Source organism: Dendropsophus ebraccatus, chromosome 1 (assembly GCF_027789765.1).
Source record: "Dendropsophus ebraccatus isolate aDenEbr1 chromosome 1, aDenEbr1.pat, whole genome shotgun sequence".
NCBI classification, from domain to species: domain Eukaryota; kingdom Metazoa; phylum Chordata; class Amphibia; order Anura; family Hylidae; genus Dendropsophus; species Dendropsophus ebraccatus.
The window spans coordinates 89,744,383-89,758,424 of record NC_091454.1 but is presented as its reverse complement, the minus strand read 5'-3'; the positions used below and the strand labels follow the sequence as shown (position 1 = coordinate 89,758,424).

Genomic DNA, 14,042 nt, shown 5'->3' with positions numbered 1-14,042 from the left:
AAACTACATTTCCCATCATGCCTAGACAGCCAAATCCATAGCTTTAGCTGTCCAGGCATGATGGGAGTTGTAGTTTCACAACAGCTGGAGGGTCGCAGTCTGGAGACCCATGGACTACACCTTAGGACCCTAAGTGCTGCTGAGCAGCAAGTAGACCTTTTAAAGAGGATGTACTGTACCATCAGGTACATCCTCTTTAATATGACCCACGGATAGAACAGCACCATCACGGGAAAGCCGGTGCCGTGGTCTGTTTTTTTAACCGTGGCCCGATTCCCGTGTACGGCTCGGTTCTATCCACGGGTACCCTCTATGACGCGGCTCATAGACGGGAGGGAATTCCTTCCCACTGGGGGTGGCCCGGCCTGCCTTCAGTGCTTTAGCCCTGGCCCGATACCCGTAGATAGAACGGCGCCGTAAGCAGTAAGCGAGCCACAGTTCAAATAAAACCCACCGTGGCACCGGCTTTCCTGTGACAGCGCCATTCTATCCGTGGGTCATATTAAAGAGGATGTACCTGATGGTACATCCTCTTTAAGTCACTATTGGGTTGGTGTGGCTGTGGATACACTTGAGTTAGAATGTCCAGATGGAAGGAGACTAGTTGCCCAAATGCCTACTGAATGGTCCATCCATTCAAGTCTAGCAGTGTTATTGGACTGTTGAAATTCCTAAAGAGAAATAATAATAAGCCAAGTGTGTTACTGAAGGACAAGGATGAGGAAAAGTAAGTTTTACCTCAACAGAGGCCTAAAGGATACTCTTTTTACTTCCATTGGTTACATTAATCATACGGAACTTCTTGTACTGCATACCTCAAATGTATATTGATACTATTGGAGTGTTGCTCCCCACAGAGGAGCTATTCAGTATTAACATCAGATCTTAGGCTGGGTTCACACTGCGTTTTTGCAATCCGTTTAACGGATCCGTTTTTCTTTTATGGACAAAAAAAATAGTGTCAGCAACATTTTTGTGTCTGTCAAAAAAAACGGATCAGTTTTTTTAATAATGGAAGTCAATGGAAAAACGGATCAAAACGGATGCACACAACTGCATCCGTTTTTGCAATCCGTTTTTCATCCGTTTTTTTTTCAAAAAACAGATGAAAAAAACGGATTGCAAAAAAGCAGTGTGAACCCAGCCTTACTCTCTTCATTTTTTTAATTTAAACTGCTGGCTGACGGGCTGCATTCAGCACGTTCCTGCAGCCGATACCTCTGTATCGCCTGCAGGAATGTTAAAATAACAATGTGTGAACACAGTGGGCGCCATTGCATTGACTTCAATGCAATGCCACCCCTGCAGTAAAGAACAGACGCTGATTTCATTGCAATTAGCATGCGTTCTTTACTGAAATATAACGTTGTGTGAACATAGCCTAATAGTTACCTATTATGTGAGCATTGGGTAGATACTAGAGATGAGCGAACCGGGTTCGGGTTCGAGTCCATCCGAACCCGAACGTTCGGCATTTAATTGGCAGGGGATGCTGAACTTGGATAAAGCTCTAAGGTTGTCTGGAAAACATGGATACCGCCACGGATGACTATATCCATGTTTTCCACATAGCCTTAGGGCTTTGTCCAAGTTAAGCAGCCACCGCTAATCAAATGCCGAACGTTCGGGTTCGGATGGACTCGAACCCGAACCCGGTTCGCTCATCTCTAGTAGATTCCTTTCTCTTACTGTATGATCTGGCATGTTGTTAAAAAAAAATCATTATTTTATGCTGACAGCTTCACAGAAGTGGGTTTGTGACAGTCTTTGCACTCGCCCTATTCTCTAGCCACCGTTCTCTCTCCAGACTGCCCTGGCTTCTCCTAGAATGAGTGAGAGCCAGCTAATCTTTGGCTACACCTTATTCAATGTGAGGCAGGTATCTATGCAATGCTCACATTATAGATAAGAGTCCTTCAGGGGGTACAAACAAGGCTAAGCATTAAACCTTAATCAGTGGGCTAACTGTAATAATCAAAGGAAAGATGGCTCTACTGGAGGAGGAGGGGGATCTGAGAAAAGAAGGTTTTAAGGATATTATTTAGATTGCTAATTCAATTTGGAACTCTGATTCTGGTTTCTAAAATTTAAGATTACATATAATACAGATATCTTCAATGCAAGTCAATACTTGACTCATTTAACTCCTTCCTGTCTTGGGTTGTGTTGAGCCCTATTGTCTGCAGGTGACACTAGCCATCAGTGGCTGGAATTGGAGATAACTCTAATGCCATTCCTTAACCCCCTAGATACTGTGGCCAATGGCTGCTGTGGCATCTAGGTAGTTGTCTGATAGTTGCAAGTTCTGTCAGGGTTCTTATTTCTGCAAAACAAATGTGGGGTGCTGATCTGTTGTCATAGCAGCCAGGGGCCTTCTAAGAAACCCCTGGCTGCCATATTAGATCTCTTATGACAGCTGTACAAGAAGATCATATAAATAACAGTACACTTCAATATAATAGTATTGCAGTGTAGTGAAAGTGAATGCATGATTGTTTGTACAAATCCTCTAACTTTGCCACTACACTCTGAGACCACAACTTCCTCTCCTTTATGGTCACAAATTCTCATCCTCCTCCTGACACCCCAACCTCTTACATACAGGAACCTATGTCCTATAGCCCCCCCCCCCCACACACACACACACTGTACAGTCATCACTGCCCCCCATCTCTTCCTTCTCCTGTCATAATCTGGCTGCCAACCAATACCATGACACCCTTAAAACCACCCTGGAAAAACTTGCACCCCCTGTACCCCAAACAGCCCGACACAGACACCCACAACCCTGGAACACATCCAGAACTTGTTTTCTTAGACGGTGTTCCAGGTGTGCAGAACGCCTGGGGAGGAAATCCAAGACAACAGCCAACCTTCTACATTATGAGTTCATGCTTAGAAGCTACGAATCCTCCTTCACCTCTCTCATCTCTTCTCTTTCCCATAACCCAAAACGCCTCTTTGATACCCTCAACTCTCTCCTTAAACCCAAAGTTCAGACACCTATCACTAACCTCTGCGCTGAAGACATAGCCTACTACTTCAAGGAAAAGATAGATACTATCCGTCAGGAGATCATCTCCCAGCCCTCAAGTAATGTTGATCCTATTCCTTCTCACTGTTCCTCCTCTTCCCTCTCAGCCTTTGAACCAGTTACAGAGGAGGAAGTCCCCAGACTCCTCTCGTCCCACCACCTGCCCTAGTGACCCTATTCCTTCGCACCTTGTCCAGTCACTCCATTACTGAAAAAACCCTCCCTAGACCCATCCTGTCCAGCCAACTATCGACCTATCTCTAATCTGCCTTTTATCTCTAAACTCCTAGAACGTCTGGTCTATTCCCTTCTAACCTGCTACCTCTCTGAAAACTCTCTTCTTGACCCCCTTCAGTCCAGCTTCTGTCCTCTGCACTCTACAGAAACTGCCCTTACTAAAGTCTCTAATGATCTTCTCACTGCCAAAACTAAAAGTTACCATTCTTTGCTCATTCTCCTGGATCTATCTGCAGCTTTTGACACTGTGGACTACCAACTCCTCCTGTTCTCCTGGTTTTCCTCCTATCTCTCTGACTGCTCCTTTAGTATATCATTTACTGCTCCACCTAATCTTCTCTCCCCCTTAATGTTGGGGTTCCCCAGGGATCATTCCTGGGCCCTCTCCTTTTCTCACTTTACACTTTACCCATCGGACAAATCATCAGCAAGTTTGGTTTGCAGTACCATCTCTATGCTGATGATACCCAGCTATATACCTCCTCTTGTGATATCACCTCCGCACTCCTACAGAACACCAGTAACTGTCTGTCTGCCGTCTCTAACGTTATGTCCTCCCTATTCCTAAAACCCAATCTTGCTAAAACTAAGCTGCTTGTATTCCCTCCCTCTGCTAACCGCCCCTACCTGACATCTCCATATCTGTCTGTGGTGCGACCATAAGCCCTAGACAACAAGCCCGCTGCCTTGGGGTTATGTTTGACTCGGATCTCTCCTTTACTCCCCATATTCAACCCCTCTCACGTTCCTGTCACCTGCATCTTAAAAACATCTCTAAACATCTGTCCTTTCCTTACTGTCGAATCTGCTAAAACTCTCATTAAAGGGGTTATCCAGCGTTACAAAAACATGGCCACTTTCCCCCTACTGTTGTCTCCAGTTTAGGTGGGGTTTTGAAACTCAGTTCCATTGAAGTAAATGGAGCTTAATTGCAAACCGCACCTGAACTGGAGACAACAGTAGGGGGAAAAGTGGCCATGTTTTTGTAGCGCTGGATAACCCCTTTAACTGCACTGGTTCTCTATTAAACACAAGATACAATACAAAGTCCTCCTGCTCACCAATTAAGTGTTCCACAGTGCTGCACCTCCCTACATCTCCTCCCTCATCTGTCTACCGCCCTACCCGTGCCTTACGCTCCTCTAATGACTTAAGACTAACAACCACCTCAATCCGCACCTCTCACTTCACCCGAGCTGCACCAGTTCTATGGAATGCATTACCCAAGACTGTCAGACTCACCTCCAATACCCAAAGCTTCAAACGTGCCCTTAAAACACATCTGTTTAGGCAGGCTTACCAGGTTCCCTAATTTGACCGCTACCCTCAACCCCCCTCACATAAACACACACATACATACATACATAGTTACTTACATACATACATACACATGCAGGCATTGGTTGGTCACTGGTTCATCCACCTTTACCTGCACTGCCTTATTTATAAGATGTCTGGACCATTGTAACAATGAAGCACTTTTCCCCTCTGCCATTTTGTCTCGCACCCCCTCCTAATAGTCTGTAAGCTGATGCATGCGAGCAGGGACCTCACTCCTCATGTATGGATAGCAATATGTGTATCTCTGTAATGTGTCTGATTTTTGTCTTAGAAAGATTGATAAATCTGGGCCGTTGCGAATATGTATTACCCATATGGAGTTGGAAACTAAGACCATGTAGCAGGAATGCTACTAAAGCACATTACATGGAAAAGCCCCCTCGTAAATATATAGTATTTTCTCCACCGTAACAGATTTTTTGCTACATGAAAGGTACAATATAAACAAGTCATGTAATAAAGATTTTATGAAGAACTGTGTTATCAGGAATATCACTGGTAAATAAGTATATAATGTTATACTCATACATTAGCTCATTTGTGGAAAAATCCCCTAGAAGGGCAAGTTATTTTATAAATAAGGTTTTACTATACCTAGATAGATTGTCATGAATCTTGAAGTCTTTGGCTATACTAATTAGGCATGTGACAAATTCCACCCCATTGAACTAATTTAAATGATATCAATAAAATTGTGAGGGATACTCGTTAAGGCGTTGCTCCTAATGAACATGATCATTATTCGTGACCGTGATTATAACAAGACAGCCACCTTTTCCCAATATGTCCCTAAAGTGGGAACATAGCCTTAAACTAATTCTGTGAGGAAAAAGAATTGGGATGTATCTTACAATGCAAAATACTGATTTTTTTTTTGTAGACTAGACAAGTTCAAACTTGTGCAGAAGTTGTCATAAAAACTTAGAAAGTGTATTGTACAGAATATGGCCAAGGATTCTACTTCATTTTCTCTTCTTTTTCTCAAAGAGTCAGAAAACAGGAAGTCCTGTGTATCCCAGGCCATCTGAGCGCTCACAGAGAAGGCAGTCATGTGATTCATGGACACATTGACGGACAATTTTTTTTCAACCAGCACAAGTCTAAAAATATGCCTTTGGCTATGTTCACACAACGCCAACAAAAGAGAAATGGTGTTCACTTTTTCTATTTAAAAAGACATCCATTATTCTCCCAATTTAACTGACTGTAATGCATTGAAGTCAATGGAATGACGGACGTCCAATGCACACAGTGTGTAAAATGACGGACATTATCTCCACGAACGTCAAAATAATGATTATGTCAATTATTTTTGGATGTTATTTGCAAACAGTGGATGTTAATTTTTAGTCGTTCACACAGTTTTTCTTTTTTCACTATCCTTTTACTGTTTTTACAAATAAATTCAATGGATTTTTCAATTAAAAACACACCCAAAGACCAATTAGTCCACATAGACTAGAATAATGTACCAAAAGCTGTTATTGCACTGAAGGGTGACCAGTTCTCAAAATAACGGACGTCATTTTGGACTCAAAATTACAGGCATCATTTTAAACATTATAAATGGACAAGAAAAAATGTGGTGTTAACATAGCCTTCAGGAGACTGGACCTGGATTTCTGGTAAGTTCAGTTTTGTTTTAAAGCATGATAACAACAAAAAAAAATAAGGAATTTATATTGCAAACTTGCTTTATATCACATGTTGATTTAGATTTTGAAAGTTATTACAACAGTGACACATCAAGGTTAAGATCTCTACATTACTTAAACAATATGGTGTGTGCTATTCTTAAAAAACAGGACCTTCTCATAAAACAGGTAAAAGTTTACCTTCTAGGAAATAAAAGTGCTATATGAAATAATATTTTGGTTAAAAGTGAAACAAAATGGAATAATTTTTAAATGGTTAAGTACTTATGGTAATATATGTTGCATTATCAGCAATATAGATTTTCTCATGCAGTTTAGCGTGTATGAAACCACATAGGTTTTTGTTAAATAATCCCCAAACCACTTTACAAAATATTAACTGGACAGTTAAAGTAGTTTAAGTGTATTAATTTTAAATTAAAGGGAAATTTTCAAAAGTATTTAGTGGTCATTAGTTTGTGATGTCATATTAGGACCAGTATTCTGTGAGTACAAATAGCCTGCTGCTATTAAAACAGAAAGGATCTTCAAGACCATCATTCCAAAGAGAACTTTGTGAGTATATTTATTATGTTGAGTGCTTTATATATTTGGGCTTATTTTCACATAACAATACTAAAAAAAAATCTTTACTTATTTTACAGTGTGACACCTCTTGCACCTAGCATTTGGTCCTACTACAACATGATTCAGTTGCAGACTTATATTAAGTACTGTATGCCCTGTTGGGTTCTTCTGTTCTGCTACTTCCCTTGCTCACTTTTTGCTATTCCTTTAGAATTTCAAGGAAGCAAGGACATAACCAGGCATTCTCAATGTACTCTTAAACTATCATATTTCCTACAGACGGTGCTGAAGAGGAATATATTTAGTCTGGCAGAACAGGTAAATAATGTGTTTGTTGCTGGCAGCCAATATTTTATCATTTAACTCTTTGGCTATGTTCACACAACAAAAATTACGTACGTTATTTTGCGTCTAAAATAACGGACGTCATTTAGCTGTCTAGCCTCCCCTTAGTGCAATGACTGGTGTTTGTACATTATTCTAGTTTGGGTTACTAATTGGCTTTTGGGTTCGACTTGATTGAAAAGTCCATTGAATTTAATGCTAAAAACGGAGAAAGAACAGTGAAAAAAGAAATAAGGTGTGTGAACAACTAATAAAAAACGTCCGTTGTTTACAAAAGATGTCTGAAAGTAATTGTCATCATCATTATTTTGACGTCCACGCTGATAACATCTGTTATTCAATACATTGTGTGCAATGGGCGCCTGTCTTTCCATTGACTTCAATGCATTGCATTGCTGTCAGTTAAATCACCTTTTCTCTATTTTTGACGTTGTGTGAACATAGCTTTTATCTGTTCAGGCAATTTGATTAATGCAGAGTTTGGTCTTGTATTTTTATTGTGCATCTCATAATCTTAAGGTCTCCATACATTTTATAGTTTTGTCGGCTGTACCCACCTCTCATTGGATGGTATAAGGTGTATGGGGCTGTCCGGACTGTCCACAGACGAATGATATCGGGTACAGTGTGATCGAATATCACTGTCTTACCCTTTTGTTTTTAGGGAGATAAGCCTCTGCGGTCTGGCTGGGGTTTACCTCTCCCCATAGAAAACACAGTAACACTCAGCAGTGTTGAACAGTCAAGTGTATGGAAAGGACAGGGGGCGGATGAGAGAGATAACTGTTGGCTGGACGATCGTTTAGCCATCTACTTGGTGTAGTTGTACCCACTGGTATGATTTGGTAGTGGACACTGATGTCCTTATTTTAATATGTTTTTGGTGGAAGTGGGATCCAGAGATGACCTCATTAAGGTTCAGTTTTTGTTTTTTTGTTTTCCCTATATATTTTTCAACTAGTTAAATTTTTTTTGTATTAACAATTGGATAGAAAGTTTAGATTTGTATGTGATGCAACTAGGTCAAAAGATTATAATCTAACCACATTATTGTAATCTTTACCACAGGCACGTTTGCTAGATAGAGACAACGACAATAAGATTTTTGGAAGTTACCTTTTCAATAACATTAAGGTAATAAAAAGAAAATACATAATCCTGATTTGTTAACTGTAAAACAAATGCTGAGAATCTGCTTGGTAATAAATTGCTTATTAGATTCTATATTAGGTTACCAGCTAGCATATAAGATCAAATGTACATTTAAAATGGGTGTGTGGTCAGAATGGAAATGGATGACAGAATCTGCCCATGCATAGAATGGAGTCTATGACACGGGCGGAGGCAGGCGCGCCAGCCACAGTCCGAGAGCGGGTGCGAGCTGCGGAATTCGCAACAGGTTTTCTGTCACCATTCCGTAGTGTGCACGTACCCTAACTGTGGAATATTTGATAACAGCTGACATCCTCAGAGTTTATAAGCCTTACTCATGCACACCCTCCTTACCTCTGCTGTATATATGCTATAGATGTTAGAAAGTGGTTCATAGCCTTATCAGTGGTACATTCCAAAATCAAATATGTTATCCCAGAATAACAGAACGTAACACATTTGACTAAACTGGTCAGTTCAGATAACTTTATTTGGACTTTATTATTATAGGGTGATGATCACTGCTTCTTGATGGGCAAAGTAGTAGGTTATGTAATGGAGAATGTGCTGTTTGATGAATTCATTCAAGGCTATGCCCACATGGAAGATGCTATTGCCTTCCTTGGAACCGTGGATAGAGCTCTGGAGGGTTGTGTAAGTACCTGATTATTGTATTTTATTTACCTGCAATCTTAGCCTTGTACTCAATGAACAGACATAACACTATGTTTTTGCTATGTTTTTCTGTAGAACTCAGAAAATGAAGAACAAGTTGTAAGAAATGTTGAGTCCATGAAAAACAAAATGAAAATGGTATGTGAAAAAAAATGTCTAGCAATATTATAGACTTTCCTGTAACTCTGTAATTGCAGCCTTCCCCTCCCCGTTTTTTTTCTGGTCAACTCAAGCTGTCTGTGTACCTCATAGAGAACCATTCAGCTAAATGGTCACCATGTAATACTACAAGAAAAAACTCACTTCAGTAAAATCAGCCTTTTGTCAGAGGTGCTGGCAGCTTCACTCTGGAAGAGGTTGGCTCCTGACGTAAGGAATAAAGGGGTTGACTGGTGTAAAAAACTAAACAACAACAAAAAAACTTCTCACCTACCTCTTTCCTGTCTCTATTGATCTTACTAGAGATGAGTGAACTTTTCAAAAGTATATCTAAGTACTTGCTTGTTAGCTATTCTAGGCTATTACTAATCTGTAAGTTAAAAAAAGGGTCTAAATCATGGATCTATAGAACAAACCATAAGGAGTTTTCATGTATAATAATTATGATACAACAGAAAGTGAAAAAAAATTATAAGGGTAAGTAATAGAGATGAGCAAATCAGATTAGTTTTGCTTTGTACAAAGCAGGCTGCAGGCTCCGTTCAGAGGGAGGATATCGCCCAGGGAACATAGCTGTATCCAGGTTTTCCAAGCATTTTCCAGGTGGTCCCCAGGCAGTATCCCCCCTCTGCATAGAGTGGGCAGCCTGAGGGAGATGAGCGCAGATCAGTTTTGCTTTGTATAAAGCAAAACGAATCTGATTTTTGGAAAGTAGTTAAGATGCAGGTATGCTCCACATATTTGGGGGAACGTACCAAAACAGAATATTTTGTGTTATGTAAACTTCCCATCCCAACTGCACTTCATCTTCACCGATTTAGTGCTGTCCCCTTAATAGATCTGCCTGTGCAGTACTGGCCATACAAGGTAACCTATGCCAGCCCAGAGCTGGCATAAATTTCCTCTATGATTTACGCCAGACTACTAGCATAAATAATAGTAAATCTGTTGGAGGCCCATGGTGGCCATGCCCCTATTATGCCACACTCAGCCCACTCTGTATAAAGTCACCCAAGGCGTGACAAAAAAATTACGGTAAATTCCCTCCATTGGTCCTATGCTCTGAAAATCTTCATAAAAGGTCATAAATATTGTATAGAAATGTTGCATGATTGTACAATTGATATAAATCCTATTATTTTGTATATCTGTCCTGCATAAAAGCAGATATGGACACTTACTTAATCATTTAGCATGTACATAGTGGAAAAACTAATCAATAGATGTTATACTAAGTAACATAAAAAAATATCAATGGCAAATTTAAATTCTAACCGTAGCCATGGAACTATATTTAATAAAATGTTTAGAGTCTCACTAGCTAGTAGCTAGTACTGTATATTTACCCCCTGCTGACTGAAATTTTTAAAACAGCTAATCAAATAAATCTTTTTTTTCATATAGCTCGGTGCAGAGGGAAAGAATAAAGCGATTGGAGAACTGGATTTATTATTTGGCTACCTAAGAAAATGTGCATTCTTTTTACAAAGACTCTGACAATGCAAGCAACATGAAGGAATAACATTAATTTAAATTAATTAAAGATATTAATTTAAAAAAAAACAAAAAAAAAAAACATTAATGCGGACTTCTTCTTCCTAAGATTCCTCACACTGAATGTGTCATGCCAAATCTCCCGGAAAATAATTTAGTTGTTTTAATTATAATTTATTGTTTGAGTATTAAACTGTGATTATCAATGATTGTAGCAATACATCCATTACATAAAAAACAAGACTAGACTAATCCTGAGATGCTGTTTTGGTCCCAGAGTGCTAATTTATGTACCACAAATGCAGACTGCCAAAATTGGTTCTGCATCTCATCCATATGGCTGCTACCATCCTAACTGCGGTCTGAAATATGCATATGAGCAAGTGCATTGCTTTTCCTTCCCTCCCATAACGCTGCCCAATGAATATACAAGATGATGAAGTGGTGATTGCAATCCTGGCCTTGGAATTTCCCGCCTATCTGCAATTAGAACAGTGTCAGATGCATACTGGTCTGTACATCCAGAAGAGGCTGGGATCAAGCTCACTGCTTCATTCTGTTGCATATTCATTAGGCAGTGTCATCGATAGTAAAGCAAAACTGCAGTGGGTTTAAAAAGTGGGCAAATCTCAAGAACTGTACAACAGATTTTAAAAAGAAGGACAGTGCTGGATTTAGTGTGGCAGCACCGATCAGAGAATACAAAAAAAGAGAACAACATGTCTTTAAGGTTGGTGCTAGATTCGTAGTTCACCATCTTTTATATTTACCAAGCCAGGATCATGCTTGGGCACAATAAAAAAAAAGTTATAGTCTTAAATTTCCTCAACAATATTGTGTCTCTCCTGGGTGTGTTTAAAGGAAATATGTCACTAGGTTTATTATGCCTTACATGAGGGTAGTAGTAACTAGAGACAGAAATGCTGAGCAGATCAGGGTTTTACATACATCATTCTGTTCAGCAGTTCTCCTAATATGCAGGAGAATCAGGTTCATTCTGTGATAAGCCCTCTACCCTCCAGCTGCTGATTGACAGCTGTCTGCCTAAACACAGTGTTCATAATGCCAGTGCTCATAAATATTTAGGATTACTGAGCACATGCATTTAATGGAGAGGACTAATGTGGGGAGCTCAGAGTTCACTTTATTCAAGAGGATTTTGTTTGACTACACTTAGGGCAGTGTAAACCTACTTACAGAGTCTCTTTAAAATCATTAAATTTTTTAACTTTCTACTACATCAACAGGAAGTTTGTTCCTAGTTGTTAATCCTATATGAATGAAAAATACTTTCTAATGTTACAGGTAATCTTTTTAGAAGTTTCAATCTGAATCCTATTCAAACTCAACTTATTTAAAGCGACTCTGTACCCACAATCTGACCCCCCCCAAACCGCTTGTACCTTCAGATAGCTGCTTTTAATCCAAGATCTGTCATGCGGTCTGTTCGGCAGGTGATGCAGTTATTGTCCTAAAAAACAACTTTTAAACTGGCAGCCCCGTGCCCTACGGGAGTGGCCTAGATTGTGTATGCATTAGGCTGGCACAACTTCTCTGTCCCTCCTCCCCGCCCTCCTCATCATTAGGAATGCTCCAGGCAGATTGCCTCCTATTCCCCACCTGTGGCAGCACGGCACATGGGCTAGATTGTTAAGGCACCTCTGCAAATGTTCAGCATGGAGAAAATGTTTCAGTGGCATTCCTAATGATGAAGAGGGTGGGGAGGAGGGATGAAGAGGGTGGGGAGGAGGGACGAAGGGGTGGTGCAAAGTTAGAGCACAGATATTCTAAGCCACGCCCGTAGGGCACGGGTCTGTAAGTTTAAAAGTTCTTTTTAGGACAATAACTGCATCACCTGCTGAACGGACCCCAGGACAATTTTTGGATTAAAAGCAGCTATCCGAAGGTACAAGTGGTTTGGGGGGGTCGGATTGTGGGTACAGAGTCGCTTTAATGTTTTTATTATATAACACTTCCCTGCATCCAATAAAGTGGGTGCCGTTCTTTGCATTTTTCCCAGGTGTGGGGTATGCCTGTAGTTTTATCTTGAAGCTGCCAATTACAATTCCTGTCCTACAAGAAACGAGGAGCAGTGTTAAACACAAAACTGACCATCCAAGCTATAGAAACAGGCCCACTCTGTTGAACACTGTCTTCTGCATGCTTGTCCCAGCAGATTACCTAAAATAGCAACTTCTGTAAAGAAACTATATCGCAAATTTACTTATTTTTTAATTGTTATATTAGGGGTGAATATATCCTCTTTATGGTGCGTTTACACAGACAGATTTATCTGACAGATTTTTGAAGCCAAATCCAGGAATGGATTTGAAAAGAGGAGAGATCCCAGTTTTTCCTTTATGACTTGATCCCTGTTTATATTCTGTTCCTGGCTTTGGCTTCAAAGATCTGTCAGATAAATCTCTCTGTCTAAACGCACCATTATGCTAAGTTTACACAGAGCGATAATTGGCCCGATCGCACGATTAACGATTTCGAAGTAACATTTTTTTTTTATAATGATCAGCGATTAGATTGTACGATATATCGTATGGAAAAATCGTGTTGCGATCATGCGCCCGCAGCCCGGCCCGCCCGCAGCCCGCCCCCCCGCTCAACCGCAGCCCCCTGCGCTGCCCCGATCGCTGCCGACACCGCTCCGATCGCCACCCCGGCCGCTCCGATCGCCACCCCTGCCGTTCCGATCGCCACCCCCGCCGCCGCTCCGATTGCCCCCCCGTTCCGATCACCGCCGCTCCGATCGCCCCCGCCGCCCCGGCCACAAGCATACGTTACCTGCTCCGCGTCGCAGGTCTTCAAAATCCCCGACTCCCCTCTTCAGCACATTGATTGGCTGAAGAGGTGAGCCGGGAATTTCAAACTGCTCCTCTTCAGCCAATCAGTGCTCCTCTTCAGCACTGATTGGCTGAAGGGGAGCAGTTTGAAATTCCCGGCTCCCCTCTTCAGCCAATCAATGCACTGAAGAGGGGAGTCGGGGATTTTGAAGACCTGCGCCGCGGAGCAGGTAACGTATGTTCTTGGCCGGGGCGGCGGGGGCGATCGGAGCGGCGGGCGGGCGCGCGGGGGGTGGCGATCGGAGCGCTGGCGGCGGGGGTGGAGATCGGAGCGCTGGCGGCGGGGGTGGCGATCAGGGCGGCGGGGGTAGCTATCGAGCCGGCGCAGGGGACTGCAGATGAGCGGGGGGCCGGGCTGCGAGCGGGGGGGCGGACTTTGGCGGCGGGCGGCAGGACTTTCGCGCAACGACTGTTTCCACGGAACGATCGGCGAATTTTTTGCGAACGACGAACGACGATTTAAGAACAAGTTAAAAGATCAAAATGAACGTTTTCTTGCTCGTCGTGCGATCGTTCGCTGCGTTTACA

The 14,042-nt window shown here is 41.6% G+C and overlaps 1 protein-coding gene across 1 annotated transcript; it reads left to right on the top strand.

Moving 5' to 3' along the window:
- The first annotated feature begins 623 nt into the window (after positions 1 to 623).
- Positions 624 to 10,662, top strand: IL22 (interleukin 22). The gene is made up of 7 exons (XM_069957375.1): positions 624 to 727; positions 2,831 to 3,093; positions 7,046 to 7,152; positions 8,248 to 8,313; positions 8,842 to 8,985; positions 9,082 to 9,144; positions 10,570 to 10,662. The coding sequence occupies exons 1-7, from the start codon at positions 624 to 626 to the stop codon at positions 10,660 to 10,662; spliced, it is 840 nt and encodes a 279-aa protein (XP_069813476.1).
- Positions 10,663 to 14,042: the final 3,380 nt, after the last annotated feature.